A 13,085-nucleotide genomic window follows, 5' to 3' on the forward strand; every position below is an offset into this window, starting at 1 on the left:
TGTGGCCATGGTCCCACTGATGAGGCATGCAGGCCCAGCCGCTTCCCTGCCGGCGCCCTGCGGCGTTTTGGCCAGGAGTGACCCTGCTGAGGTCACCGTTGTGGTCCAGGATTGGTGCGTGGCCATGGCTTCCGGTGGACTCTCACCAGAGCAGGTGTGCGCTCTGGACAGGAGGTGCGCGTGGCTGCGGCAGCGTGAGCATGGCGTGCTGCAGGTTGTCGCGAGTACTCGGGCGACACCTGTGCTCCGGGCAAGGGCCAGGGTTGCACAGTACGTAGTACGTAGTAGTTTGTGGGACACAAGATATTGGGACAAGTGTTCCCCGGTCACGGGAAAAGGGGCTGAGCCCCTTCACAGTCTAAGGCCGAACAACCTCATCGCCCGGCTATCCTCATCTCCCGGACATGCCGTAGCCGGGGTCGGTTGACTCGGTTCGCAGAGGCACGGCCCGCCATGTGTGTCCAGCCACGTCTCGGGGCCAAGCGCAAGCACAGCCAGCAATCAACCAAGCAGTAGGACATCCTTTAGCCACAAGCAACAACACTCCTGACTGCTGTGGCCTACAACATACGCTGCTGTGCTATGCTCGCCAGCAAAGACCGCTAACCAGACACCGACCGGCCTCAACCTGCGCGGCGGCGCCGCTTCTTGGGCGACGCCGCGCTGTCCTCCTCCGCGTGGCCTTGCTCGCCCCCTCCGCTACGCACATGCGCACCGCAACTGCTGGGCCCAGGGCCGCTACCGCTGCTGCTGCTGCTGCTGCTGCTGCTGCTGCTGCTGCTGCTGCTGCTGGTGGTGGGGCCAGGCCCTCCACCACCGCCGCCACCGCCACCGCGGCGCAGGGCGCAGGCCGCGCTCTAGCTACCAAGCAGCATCTCCATCAGCGCGTGCCGTCGGAGAAACCCAGCTAGGGCTATTACAGAGTACGTATACGTAGTGGGGGAACGGGGTGAGGCACGCATACGTAGTGGGGGGAAGGGGCTAGGTACGTGTACGTACATGGGCAGTTACGCTGTGCAAGGAACAAGTCGGGACATCCATGGGCATCCCAAGAGATGCCGAGCCGGGATGATGGGCACCAGCGCACGGTTCCACCCTGGACTCTGACTCGACAACCCGTGCGCAACATCCCAACATCGCGACATCTGTGGATTTGGCCCTGATCCCAGCATTCAGCAGCAATTGCGAGGACAGGCATGAGCACACGGCTGGTCGAACGTTGGAGCAAATGTGGCTGCTGCAGGCTGCTGTAGGGAGAAGGCAGCAAGTGCACGGCCGTGCAATGAGAGGACAGGGGCCAGAGGCCAGTCTCCATGGGGCTTGATATCAGGTACATATAACATCGTCACATGTTTGGTAGGGTAACCTGGGAGCGCACCTTTGGGGGTGGCATGCTTGAGTGGCATGGGGTATTGACCGCGATTGTCGCTCATTTAACGATATTGGGGGCCCTGAGCAGGTCCAGATTATGTGTAGCTTCATGTACTTCTGGCTCAATTCCATCTGTGGCTGCTGACAGCACTTGCTTGTCTCTGTGCCGGAGCGTCCCGAGGCAGCCCGTTTCAGCCTTAAAGGGCAGCCCATTTCGCCGTAGCTTTTAAGAAGTGAAGCCATTATGCTGCTATCGAAAAGGCAAGGCGAACGTGAATTGCGGGCCTGGTTCTTGCGGGCGGCTCTCAGCCGTGCGATCTGCAAAACGTCAATGGTTTTCACTTTGGTCTGCAGATTAACGCAAGCTCCAAGACGATACTACGATGTATCGCAGCAGCTGGTGGGTTCCTGGTCGACTCGCAAAACTGCTGCAAGCCAATGCTTTGATCGCGCAATTGCTCTTCGCATGCGGCAATTCTTGCCATGAACGCTATGACATTTATGGCTTGTGTATGCAGATGGCAAGGCCGGTGCTCAGGGGACACCGCCATGCCACACACACTGCCCCCACTCGGGATTCTGTGCTTGCCCACGCCTATGACGACGACGATGTAAGTGCGAGCTGCTGCCGCCTGCCCAGTCAGCACGCATGCTGTAGCAGCATGGAAATGACGTCACTGCATATGCTGGTCGCAGGACTACGGGCGGGGCGGCCGCGGCGGGCGCTCCAAGCAGACCAACCAGAAGCGCCAGAAGGGGCGCGGCCGTCGCGGCGACGAGTGAGTCGGGCTGTCCTTTGCCCCTTTCCACAAAACTGCCTGACCTGCCTCGCGCTCCTCCGCCCCGATCACGCTGTCACCTGTCCCGACCTCCTCCGGCCCCTCCCCACCCGCACCCAATAACGGTATCCTGCAGAGGCGAGGACGATGAGTGGGCCAACGCCTCGCTGCTCGAGGGCGAGGGCGCGGAGCAGTCCGAGGAGGTGGTCATCCCAGGCATGACCTCAGCCGCACCCGCAGCGGAGCCCAGCAGCAGTGGCAGTAGCAGTGGCGGCTGGCAGCAGCAAAACAACAACACCGGCCAGCATGGGGGGCGTGGTGGCGGTGGCGGCGGCAGGTGTGTTGTGGCCATGGTATGTTAACGACTACGGCGAGGAAGGGCTACAGCATGTGAGATTAAGCAGACTGGAGAATGGGACGATGCCTACGTATGATGCGGTACCAGCAGTACCTCGCGTTTACGGCGTTGGTTTCATACATGTGCAGGCGGGGCGGCCGGGGCGGATACGGCGAGCGGCGCTGGGATGGTGGTGAGGCGCGACAGAGCGGCGCCAGAGCTGGAGCGGAGGGCGGCACGGAGGAGGGCGGCGCTGGGGCGCCTCGCGGCCAGTACCAGTCCCAGTACCGCGGCGGCGGCTATGGCTACGGCGGCCGGGGTGGTGGCTATGGAGGCCGGGGCCGGGGCGGCGGCCGTTACGGCGGTGCGGAGGCCGTCACTGGCGCTGGCACGGCCGCGGGGGGTGGCGCCGGCGCTGGCGGCGAGGAGCGGCGCACGTACAGGGGTAAGAGTGGGCTGGTGCTGGCGTATGGCCTTAGTTGGAGAGCTATGAAGATTCTTGCCAGCGTGAATGCCGATTGCTCACCCCATCCGTACGGCTCGTTGACCCCAACCGCAGTACCATGCCTCTCCCTGACCGCCCGACCTCGCCTACCCGCTGCACTGCAGGCCCGCGTGAGGCTCTGAGTGCGGACGAGGTGGCGCAGCGTTACGCCAACAACGAGGCCGTGCGCACTGCGGCTGACTGGCGGGCTCTGGCTGCGGTGCTGGCGGAGCGCGGCGGCAGCCTGGACGGCGAGAACATCTCCAACATGATGTTCAGGGTGAGGTGTTGGGGTTGGCCACCTGTCTCTGCACCGTGTACGAGGTGACCTTGCTGCCTACTTGCCCTCGCTCGGTCGCACTCGCCGCGGCGCCGTCCCACCTCCCACTCTGCCAACCTGGCCCCTCCCCGCATACCCACTGCCGCGGCAGGTGGCTCGCGAGGGCAAGCCGCCCGCATCCGACGCCGCCGAGTTTGAGGCGCTGGTGGCGGCGCTGTACGGCTGGGTGGCGGCGCTGGCTCCCTCGCTACGGCCCAAGCAGGTGGCCACGTGCCTGTACGCGGTGGGGCGGCTGGAGCTGTTCAACGCCGAGCTGGTGGAGGCGCTGGCGGCCAGGTCGCTGGCGGTAAGAGGGGAGACAGGCTTGCGAGGGGTGGTTGTGGTTTAGGTTGGCGCGCGAGGGGCAGCTTCTACCCTTTCCAAAGGAAACAGGAGACGCTAGGATGCAGCCCATAGTAGGTGGAAAGCCGTTACGGGGAGGGGCAGGCGGGGGAGGCGTTGCGAGGGAGGGCCAGGCTGTTGACGCATGCCGGTGACATATCGGCCCTGGCTGCAACCTGTCATCCAGCACAAACCAATCCACCCAATCCCCCACCCGTTCCTGCGCTGCAGCTAATGGGCAACTTCAACTCGTGGGAGTGGTCCAACATGGTGTGGGCCTTCAGCCGCATGAGCTGGTCGCCCGGGGAGGCCTGGCTGGGACAGTTCGTGTTCTGGTGGGTTGGCGGGTGCGGGTGGGGTGGCGGGGACAAGGGTGGGAGATGAGCACCGAAACATGAAGCAGAGAGGGCGCAAGGGACCGGGAACGGGGGGGGGGTGTATGCCGTAGCCCCACGCATGGGTTCACTAGTGCCAGGGGACGGACGTCCGGAGTGGTTGTCAGGCTGAGGCAATGCAAGGGGCACGGTAAAGGAGCTCGGGACTGGAAGGCTACTCGGTGGCCTGACAATGTACGTCGGCTTGGTACTAGGTGCTCAGCGCGGTCGCCACATCCTTTCCCTCACCGCCGCCTGTGCACTTCTGCTTTCCCCTTCCGCCTCCACAGGTCTGAGAAGCGGCTGGGCGGCTTCAAGCCCGTGGAGCTGTCCAACACAGTCAGCTCACTGGCGCGACTGGGGTACGTGCCGCCCGCCGCCTGGCTGGAGGCATTCGCGGCAGCAGTGGCCAAGCAGGTGCGGGGTGTGTGTGTGCAAATACCAGCCCAAACTAAAGCGAACCACGCCACACTAGCGAGAGCAGGCAGAGGCGTCAGTTGCAACCAGTAACACTTATGGGAGGGGGCCGAGGCGTCGTGGAGCAGCAAGGCGAGCGGCGCCGGCGATAAATGTTGTCACCCGGGCCCGGTGGCGCGCACAACAGCACAGAACAGGCACGCGGAGACGACAAACAAAACTGACGACTTACCTGGCGACCAGGAAAGCAGCCCCGACGCCAGGCAGGGAGCGTCGGGCCAGAAGCGCGACATGTGGTAAAGGGGAAAGGCAAAGTCCGAAAGGACAGGGCACAGTGAAAGGGCCGAGGCGCGTCGGCGGTAGGGATAACACAGACAAGACTACACACAAGCCCAGGCGGCGAAAGAGGCAGAGTGGGCGCAAGGCAGGGGTTCAGGGCAAGGGGCACACGGCATGTGGGCGGTTAGTGGAAGTGGAGGGCAAGCGCGGGGCAGTTAGGCAGCAGGCACAGGCAGGCGACAAGGCAGCTTGTCAGGGTTGTCAGGGGTACTCACGAGGTGGTGGTGGGTGGGGGATTAAGTCTTGCTAAGGGGAGAGTGCGAGAGCCGGGGGCACGCGGTGAGGATGTGGCATGGCGAGGCTTTACGTTGGCAGACCATTCCTCGCTGCTCGCTGAGGGCGCGAAGCAGGCCTTGACCCCGCCAGCCCCCCAACGGCGTTCCATCCCATGCCTGATGCCTCACGTAACCACACGTGGGAACACATTGTTGGGCTCGTGCACGTAACCCGCCCCTCCTTCCTTCCCCACCTGCTCTATTGCATTGGGTTCGGTTTAGTTTGGGCTGGAATCTACCACCCCTCCCCCCCTAGTGCATCCTGTACCGCTTTTCCAAACATCCTTACCCCCCCCCTCCCTCCCGCCCGCAGGCTCCCGAGTTCAGCACTCTGGAGACTGTGAACACGCTGTTTGGCCTGGCCAGCCTGGGCTACAGCGGCGGAGCGGACCCGGGCGCATGGCTGCAGCCGCTGCTGCTGGGGAGCAAGGCGCCCGCCACTGCCTACGGGTCCGGCGGCGGCGGCCGGCTGGGCAGCGGCGGCTCGGCTCTGGGCGCGGTGGAGTCCATGCGTGTGGCTGACCTGACCCGCACCACCTGGGCCCTGACGCAGTTCGACTGGCGGCCCTCTGAGGAGTGGCTGGCCGCCGCCACCAAGGCCTTCACGGGCCAGCTCCGCTACTGTCTGCCCTCCGACCTGGCCACCATCTCCTACTCCCTGGCCTACCTGCGCGCCAGCCCACCGCCCGACGCGCTGCGGCTGCTGGCCGCGCAGCTGAGTCGTGCCTGGGGGCAGCTGTCAGGCGACGAGCTGGCCAACGTGGCCATGAGCCTGGCGCTGTGGCAGTACAGGCCGCCCAGCGACAGGTGGGGGCACTTTGGCGGGAGCGTGTTCAGGGTAGCTGCACCTAGCCACTAGGTCTTGTATAACGTGTGCTTGTTGTTGACTGCCCTCATCCCTGACCCTTCTGACCCCCTGTGACCGCTCCTGCCGCTCCCGCCCCTCCTGCCCCCCCTGTCCCTGCAGGTGGCTGGACGAGCTGGTCCTAGCCTGCCGCGACAAGCTGTCCAGCGGCGGCTGCTCACCTGACGGCCTGAGCAAGGTGGTGTCGGCACTGCCGCTGCTGGGGCAGGGCTACCGGCTGGGGCAGGTGGTGGCGCAGGCGCAGGTGAGCGGCTTGGGCGGGCGTTGTGGGGGCACGGGTTTAGACACGGGCTCGTATGCTGTTCTCTCCAGGCCAGGACTGCCGTTCTCGAACACCGTACACGCGGTCCTAGTGCGCGTACTGACGTGCCATGGCCCTCGGATCTGCTGCCTCCTGCCTCCCAACCTCCCGCCGGCCTGCAGGCGCTGCTGGACGGCGCTGCCGCCGCGGCCCCGGCTGGCTCGGGCGAGGAGGCGTCTCCTGAGGCGGATGCGGCCAGTGGCGCGGACACAGACACCACAGCCATGTCAGAGGCCTGAGGCGCCGGGCCGCTGCACGCAAGCAGTGCTAGGCGTGTCGATGTCGGCAGTGCCTAGCCTGGATCCCGCGTAGGCGGCTTTTGAGGGTGTCGCACCAGAGGCGTTGACAAGCGAGTAGCTGCATCAGTGGGATAAGCGGAAGCTGGTGACCATCTTAATGCTGGACAAAAAGTCCATAAGAGATGCCCGCCTGAACTGCTTCTGAGAGTGGGCCGCGGCAGGGGTTGCCGGACAGGGAGGGCCTGCACGGAGCTGGTGTATGCGTGCCAACAGACGCCACTGTCCTGGGCCGTGCAGACACGATATTCGGAGTCACATCATCAGGATACTGATGTCATTGCGGTAGCTGGCGCTGGAAGACGACGAGGGCTAAGTCCCCTCTTCTCTGTCCTGAACAGCAAGTCCAATCTTTGCTCGCAGACCGCGGTGTGTCGGTGTGGTCACGGGTGTGGTGCTGTCGCCTGGCCGGGCGCCCGGAGCGTGAGGAATGCGCATCAGCAAACTTCTCGCCAGCCAGCAACTCGTCGGTACAGTAAATGCGGCGTCTGACCAGCCGCGCAGCCCTGCCCTGCCGTTGCAAATTGTTTGCCATCTTCTGGGGTCAGGGGTGCATTCTCCAGCCAGCCAGCAACTTGTCGGTACAGTAACTCCGGCGTTCGACCAGCCGCACACTCCTGCCCTGCCTGTTTGCCATCTGCTGGGGCCTGGGGATCAGCTGCAACCTACGGGACTCCACCAACCTGCCTTGACAGTGTCCCGTCGCAGCCTTCAAACACGCAAAAATGGACCACAAAATGTAAGTTTATGAATGCGGATGTTACAGAGGCGACAGTCCCAGCACCCGAAGACGCCGAGCCATCACATGCTATCAGGGCCCAACTTGACTCCACCAACCCCGACTTTGCTGCAAACCCTCCCGCGGACAAAGTCCGTGTGACTCCGCGCACCGTGAGTCCTAGCCAAGCCTCAACCCGCCAGAGCCCCACCGCTGTGCCTCAACGCCACAAGCCTAGGCACAGAAGTGCCGGGAAACGTCTAGGCCGCAGGACACACGCACAGCGCACACACTAACCAGGGCGCAAGCGTCCAGGTACTAGAAGTTTATGGTCGAGGACTGTAGCTGCATACCCCACCATCTGGCACGCCTGCCCCCCATCTTCCACGGACTGCCCCGCGTGTCTTCCACGTATCACCGAACCGCGCGACCCCCCCATTGACGTTGCTTTGCATGCACTACACGCGACGTGAGACTTGCGCAAGAACTGGCAGTTGGCTGCCTGCATCCCTCGGATTGTGAAGATATTGTCTACAGCATTACACAGAAGTCTACAATATTAGACATGCTGTAATATTATGAGAAAATGCACATGCATGTCTTGCCGCTCTTATTACTTTCGCTCCAACTTGCTCACGCCCAGGGACCCTGGGTGCAGCTACCATCCTCAAAAGAGGTGGCGGCCGTGCATTATGAAGTGGCAAACTCTTTAATTTATAGCGGATCTCAGACTCTGCTGCTGCTCGGTTGCGATGCACTGTTGCAGCGGGTGTTCGACCTGACCAAGCTCGTTGCGCCTTCCAATATCACAGTAGCATGCCGTGTATCCGATAGGTGTCCGTCGACAAGAGATGTGGCTGCCAAACTTCAGATTGCCCGTGTGAGCTGTGGCAGGGAGGCCCTGACACAACACCATGCGGTTATTTTTGCACAGTTCTCAGCGTGCGACAACCCCGCCTGCATCAAAGCCAAGCAAGACGCGGAACAGTTGTCGGAGCGGGTGTTCATGGTGCGTGGGCGTCAAGGGAGGCCCCCTGCAGGGCATCGTACATGGGCTTACGGGGCGTCGTACCACCAGTCTTGAACGGTTGGCAACGTTGGCAACGTTGCTACTGATCTCTTACGTCAACCTCGGTTTGAAAGCGCAACTCCAATGTTGGATCTTTTGCGTCATCGCATGTGATACCATGAACTAGGTCTGGGACTCACACGGCCCGCACGTGCGGCTGGAGATGACCATGCGGCTACCACGGACTGTGGAATTCCATGAGAAGGGGGTGCCCACCAAGGATGTCTTCTCCCGCATCTACTCCAGCAAATTTTGGGGCAACGCCGGTGGAGGTGTGTGCCACTTTCATGCATGCCTTAATGCCAAACCTGCAACGAGTACCCAGGCTCCGCAACCGTGCCACGGCAATTGCGTGTCACCCTGCGGCCAAGTACCATATTCATAAAACTACCGTCACCAATCCTGCTCATTGTTGCGCAGGCTCGGGTATTGGGTCCGAGCCCTCCTCGACAGCGGTACTCCGGCCCAAGCTTGTCGACGTCATCAAGAAGTATGGCATCAAGTCAATGGTGAAAGGGGGCGGGGCACGGGGGACATTTGTCATGTGTGGCCGTATGCTCAGAATTAGACGGGCGCCGTCTGCGAAAGCAGCGGCACCAACTGCATGCAGGGGCACAGCATGGTCCCAGATGTACATTACAGTGCCCTCCATGGGTGCGACATGCCCCCACGGTATTAGGCCCATCCGTGGCTCTCGCCAACGCCGCGTCCCCACACGCCGAAGCAATGCGTTGATTTTGCGCCTAGGACAGACAACCACTCAGGACGGTGTATTGTGGCTCGCGCTGAGACAGGATCAACCCATCTAGCTCCCTACGTCAACGGACCTAGGCCGGACGGCTGGGGAAGACAGCATCAACCTGTACTCCATTGCAGCACAAACGCACCCCATCACCCGCCATCGCTAGGTTTGGGCGGATGCAGGTTTGGGCAGGGGCGGGTGCAGGTGCAGGTTTGGGCGGGTGCAGGTTTGGGCAGGTGCAGGTTTGGGCAGGGGCAGGTTTGGGCGGGTGCAGGTGCAGGTTTGGGCAGGGGCAGGTGCAGGCTTGGGCGGGTGCAGTATGAGTATATGAGTAATACGGTAAGTGTCGCAGTAAAAGCGACGCCAACTCAGCGACCAAGCTAACTTGACGCTGTGACCAGACCAAGACAAACACTGCAAGGGCATGACATTGGGGCAGTAGTCTTTCTCGAGCACAGATTATTGCGCGACACGCCTTCATTTTCCCTTTCATCCACATACATCGGCTGCAGCTGGACGCTCCCTGTGGCTCGCTGGCCTGGATGCCGCTGGTTCTGGAGCAGGTCCCGGACATGACCTACACCGGCATTGACGTGGCGTGTGATGTCATCGCGCAGCACCAGGTCAACTACGCCAACCGCACTAATTGGAGGTGAGGGCGACATGCAGCCGTAGTCACTGCCAGGAATAAGGGGACAGAAGAGTGGGGATAGGCGCGGGAGGGATGGCGTCTTATTGTCGGTGCACCACATGCGTGGCCGGGCCTGCCCACAAGGGGTGTGGCCAAGCTGACCACAGGAACTGTGGACACCAGTTAACACGGTTAGGTGGCCAATCCCGTTTGGTAGCGGTCCAGCGACCCAGCAGATGTCAAGGTCCGCGGGCATTTGGACACGTGTGCGCCTTGCCCCACAGGTTCTACTGCGCGGACGTGTGCCACCAGGGCCTGCCGCGGGCTGACATCGTGTTCAGTAGGGACTCATTGCAGCACTTGCCGCTGAGCTATGCCCATGCCTTTCTGCGAAACGTGCGGGAGAGCGGCGCAAGGTGCGACGTGGCGATGTGGGGGAGCTAGGACGGCCTACCGGGGGCACGCACGCAAAGTTTTGTACGATGCGGTATGGCCGTATGCAACCCCAAGCCGTCCTGAGGGAGCCCATGCATCCATCACCTTGGCATGCATCCCTGTCCTGGCCCCTGCCTTCTGCCCTGCCCCGCCCTGCCCTCTGCCTTGTCCAGGTACCTGCTAGTAGGCTCCTACATCAACGGCACAACCGCCAACATCGATGTGCCCATCGGCGGCTATTATCACATCAACGTGCTTAACCAGCCCTTCTCGCTGCAGCACGCGCTGCTCGAGACGCTGTCGGAGGAGGTGGGCTACTCCAACGACTCGCCCAAGTCCATGATGCTACTGGAAGTGGCCAAGATGTAGCCAGCTAGGATCGGCGGGGCCAAAGGACGGGGGTGGGGGTGGGGCAGTGCCACATGCCAGATGACGTGTGACAGCGCTCAACGTGTGCGCCAGGCCAGCGCTGCGAGTGATTGTGGAGGTGGGGGGCGTGGGGTGGTGGGCAGGTTACGGTAGTTAGTTGCGGGTCACTTTTGCGGCTAAAGCCCCCGGGGCGCAGCAATTCAGAGTCCGTGCGAGCGTGCATGCGTCGGCACCAAATGTAATATAAGGCAGTATTATTGCAGTGCCCTCCATGGGTGCGACATGCCCCCACGATAATAGGCCCATCTGTGGCTCTCGCCAACGCCGCGTCCCCCACACGCCGAAGCAATGTGTTGATTTTGCGCCTAGAGCAGACGACCACTCAGGACGGTGTATTGGGGCTCGCGCTGAGACGGGATCAACCCATCTAGCTCCCTACGTCAACGGATCTAGGCCGGACTTCCGCAAGAGCCTGCCCGACTTCCGCATGAGCTTGTACACGCAGTAGCATTTATGTGCTTACAATGTGCCATAACCAAGCGTTTTGCGCAGAGTGTGTCTCCGGGGGATTCGTGTCGCATACTAGTACCTGGTAAAGCCTATTGATCACAAATTGGCGGCGGGTCCAACTCAGCCAGAGTGAGAGCCCTGATGTTACGGACTATTTGAGGCAAACTACGGTATGTCCCCCCCAAAGCACTGACATGACTTCGGAGCGGCTCTGGACTGCTCTTCATCCACCTGCCGCTACACTGCCCAAGCCCGCCCGACGACCTATGGCGATGTAAACAAGGAGGTGGCTGCCTTATGGCAGGAAAAGGGCTGATCCCGGGGCCACCTTGACGCGGGCGCCTACTAAGCACACGCCTCTATGTTGGGGGCCTTTGGCATCCCCGCAAATCCGGACATGGCCGGTTGGGTGGGGTGCACAGTCCGTGCTAACCCGCAGCTAACAAACTAGTCACGTCACTCGCCGCCAATCAACACGTGCACCCTCAGCCCCACGCCCTGCTAGCGCCGTTCAGGCTCTCAGCCCGGCCCCGCCGCCGGCGGCGGCCATGGCGGCCGCTGCAGCTTGGTCGGCCGCTCGAAGCCCATCAGCTTCAGCAGGAGGAGCACACGGATCACGTTGGCGGCGGAGACGTCGCGGTTCTGGGGATGGGGAACGGGGAGGAAGAGGAGAGCGCACATGAGCTGTCCCAACCGTCAACCTGTCAATCAATCCGTCCCCAGTGCCCAGCCGTCCCCGCACATGCACGGTCCTCACCCAGGTCGTCAAGCAGTCGTTGCAGACTTTGACCGACCAGGGCGACTGCCCCTCCTTCAGCCCCCCAAGCCGCTTGATGGCCATCTCCTGACACCCGCAGTTGTAGCAGGTCTGCATGGTCGGGAGGGTGGGAGGGAGGGGGGCCACAGTTGTAGCAGGTCTGCATGGTTCCGCTAAAGCCAGGCATAAACCCAGCGGCCCACCCACCCACCGGCAATTGCAATCCCACTCAACCCACCCACCTTGGAGGTCTTGTATTCATCGATGATGAACACATGCTTGGCGTAGCGCTCACGGAGCAGCTTGATGAGCCGCCCCGTCGGCGCGCGCCCGCCCCTGACGGAGATGGGGGAGCCGCCCTTCCCTCCCTGGAAGGCCCACGAACCCCACCCCACCACCACCTCCTCCTTGGGCCTGCCGCCCGTGAGCTGCTTGGCGACGCGGTGGAGCGCGCGGTCGCGCTGGATGAACGCAGCCCAGCGCTTTCGGCGGAAGGCGGAGAAGTGGTAGTGCCACAGCACGTGCACCGCGCCCCGGGACCCCGCCTCTGCCGGCCCCGCCGCCTCCGCCTGCCCCGCCGCCTGCCCCGCCTCCTGCCCCGCCGCCTGCCCCACCTCCTGCCCCGCCGCCTGCCCTGCCGCCCCACTGACGAAGAGGTAGCGCAGGCGCTCTTCAAACCGGGCCGCCGACGCGGTCGCCGCCGTGGGGATGCCGCCGACGCACGCCTGCAGGGCTGGCGCAAGCTGTGGGCGGTTTGGCTGGAGTCGTTCCAGGCCTGACATGTGCCGCCAGTGGCCCATGCTCATATGGAATCGGCCCCGCTTCTGGCGCTAAACCCATCTGACTAATGCAGGACCTTGACAGATCGTGCCGGTGCAACAGCAGCGCGGTGCTTGCCATAGATCAGGAACCCTTACGGCCCAGCTGGCCCAAAACACGACACGAGCGCCCGCGGTTTCGTCCAACCACGAGTCCCGCCCGCGCCCCCGGCCCCCCGCAAAGCTGCCGCTAATTAGTCATCGGTCACTGTGCTCCTTACGCACATGTTGCAGATGAGCTCCGGGTGCTTGGCACAGCCGTACACCGCCGCGGCCTTGAGACGCGCAAACGCCTCCTCCACGCGCTTCACGTACAGCTCGTTGGGCCGCGCATCGTGGGCGTTCACCAGCAGCGCCGCCTCGCGGACCCAGGTCTGCCACGCCTGCTGCCACCGCGCCTCGTCCTCGACCTGCTGCTGCTGCTGTTGCTGTTGCTGCTGCGCTTTGTGCTGCTGGCGCCGGGCCGAGTCGGGGGCGGCGGTGCCGCTGGTGGTGCAGGTGCGGGCGGTGGCGCCTGACGACGGGGCGGCGAGAGAG

The 13,085-nt window shown here is 62.9% G+C and overlaps 4 protein-coding genes across 4 annotated transcripts; 3 read left to right on the top strand and 1 right to left on the bottom strand.

Annotated features, from left to right (window-relative positions):
• Nucleotides 1-333: 333 nt before the first annotated feature.
• On the top strand, nucleotides 334-1,375 carry CHLRE_09g386173v5 (uncharacterized protein). The gene has a single exon (XM_043065387.1). It carries the CDS (start codon nucleotides 708-710, stop codon nucleotides 909-911), a length of 204 nt encoding a protein of 67 aa, XP_042920683.1. The 5' UTR covers nucleotides 334-707; the 3' UTR covers nucleotides 912-1,375.
• A 78-nt stretch (nucleotides 1,376-1,453) lies between these two features.
• CHLRE_09g386200v5 (uncharacterized protein) lies at nucleotides 1,454-7,025 on the top strand. Its single transcript, XM_001695225.2, has 13 exons — nucleotides 1,454-1,632; nucleotides 1,726-1,771; nucleotides 1,890-1,982; nucleotides 2,068-2,150; nucleotides 2,287-2,487; nucleotides 2,637-2,932; nucleotides 3,097-3,251; nucleotides 3,403-3,597; nucleotides 3,864-3,967; nucleotides 4,297-4,423; nucleotides 5,351-5,844; nucleotides 6,005-6,146; nucleotides 6,326-7,025. The coding sequence occupies exons 1-13, from the start codon at nucleotides 1,616-1,618 to the stop codon at nucleotides 6,440-6,442; spliced, it is 2,070 nt and encodes a 689-aa protein (XP_001695277.2). The 5' UTR covers nucleotides 1,454-1,615; the 3' UTR covers nucleotides 6,443-7,025.
• Nucleotides 7,026-7,773: 748 nt separating this feature from the next.
• Nucleotides 7,774-10,717, top strand: CHLRE_09g386250v5 (uncharacterized protein). Its single transcript, XM_001695224.2, has 6 exons — nucleotides 7,774-8,226; nucleotides 8,414-8,558; nucleotides 8,707-8,795; nucleotides 9,541-9,680; nucleotides 9,944-10,075; nucleotides 10,268-10,717. The coding sequence occupies exons 1-6, from the start codon at nucleotides 8,224-8,226 to the stop codon at nucleotides 10,461-10,463; spliced, it is 705 nt and encodes a 234-aa protein (XP_001695276.2). The 5' UTR covers nucleotides 7,774-8,223; the 3' UTR covers nucleotides 10,464-10,717.
• Nucleotides 10,718-10,747: 30 nt separating this feature from the next.
• Nucleotides 10,748-12,743, bottom strand: CHLRE_09g386300v5 (uncharacterized protein). Its single transcript, XM_043065388.1, has 3 exons — nucleotides 11,973-12,743; nucleotides 11,731-11,841; nucleotides 10,748-11,615 (listed from the first exon to the last, which is right to left on the bottom strand). Exons 1-3 carry the CDS (start codon nucleotides 12,510-12,512, stop codon nucleotides 11,493-11,495), a joined length of 774 nt encoding a protein of 257 aa, XP_042920684.1. The 5' UTR covers nucleotides 12,513-12,743; the 3' UTR covers nucleotides 10,748-11,492.
• Nucleotides 12,744-13,085: the final 342 nt, after the last annotated feature.

The sequence above is a fragment of the Chlamydomonas reinhardtii genome, chromosome 9, assembly GCF_000002595.2.
Source record: "Chlamydomonas reinhardtii strain CC-503 cw92 mt+ chromosome 9, whole genome shotgun sequence".
In the NCBI taxonomy this organism is placed as follows: domain Eukaryota; kingdom Viridiplantae; phylum Chlorophyta; class Chlorophyceae; order Chlamydomonadales; family Chlamydomonadaceae; genus Chlamydomonas; species Chlamydomonas reinhardtii.

What these genes read in the sequence shown, in the direction of transcription:
- CHLRE_09g386250v5 (XM_001695224.2), top strand. An exon ending in TTGGGGCAACGCCGGTGGAG is followed by an intron (nt 8,559 to 8,706) that starts GTGTGTGCCACT and finishes ATTGTTGCGCAG; the next exon opens with GCTCGGGTATTGGGTCCGAG. An exon ending in GCCAACCGCACTAATTGGAG is followed by an intron (nt 9,681 to 9,943) that starts GTGAGGGCGACA and finishes CTTGCCCCACAG; the next exon opens with GTTCTACTGCGCGGACGTGT.
- CHLRE_09g386300v5 (XM_043065388.1), bottom strand. Translation starts at nt 12,512, where the DNA reads ATGTCAGGCCTGGAACGACTCCAGCCAAACCGCCCACAGCTTGCGCCA. An exon ending in ATGAATACAAGACCTCCAAG is followed by an intron (nt 11,842 to 11,972) that starts GTGGGTGGGTTG and finishes CCGACCATGCAG; the next exon opens with ACCTGCTACAACTGCGGGTG. An exon ending in ACGACTGCTTGACGACCTGG is followed by an intron (nt 11,616 to 11,730) that starts GTGAGGACCGTG and finishes CCCCATCCCCAG; the next exon opens with AACCGCGACGTCTCCGCCGC.
- CHLRE_09g386200v5 (XM_001695225.2), top strand. An exon ending in CTGGGACAGTTCGTGTTCTG is followed by an intron (nt 3,968 to 4,296) that starts GTGGGTTGGCGG and finishes CCGCCTCCACAG; the next exon opens with GTCTGAGAAGCGGCTGGGCG. An exon ending in TACAGGCCGCCCAGCGACAG is followed by an intron (nt 5,845 to 6,004) that starts GTGGGGGCACTT and finishes CTGTCCCTGCAG; the next exon opens with GTGGCTGGACGAGCTGGTCC.
- CHLRE_09g386173v5 (XM_043065387.1), top strand. Translation starts at nt 708, where the DNA reads ATGCGCACCGCAACTGCTGGGCCCAGGGCCGCTACCGCTGCTGCTGCT.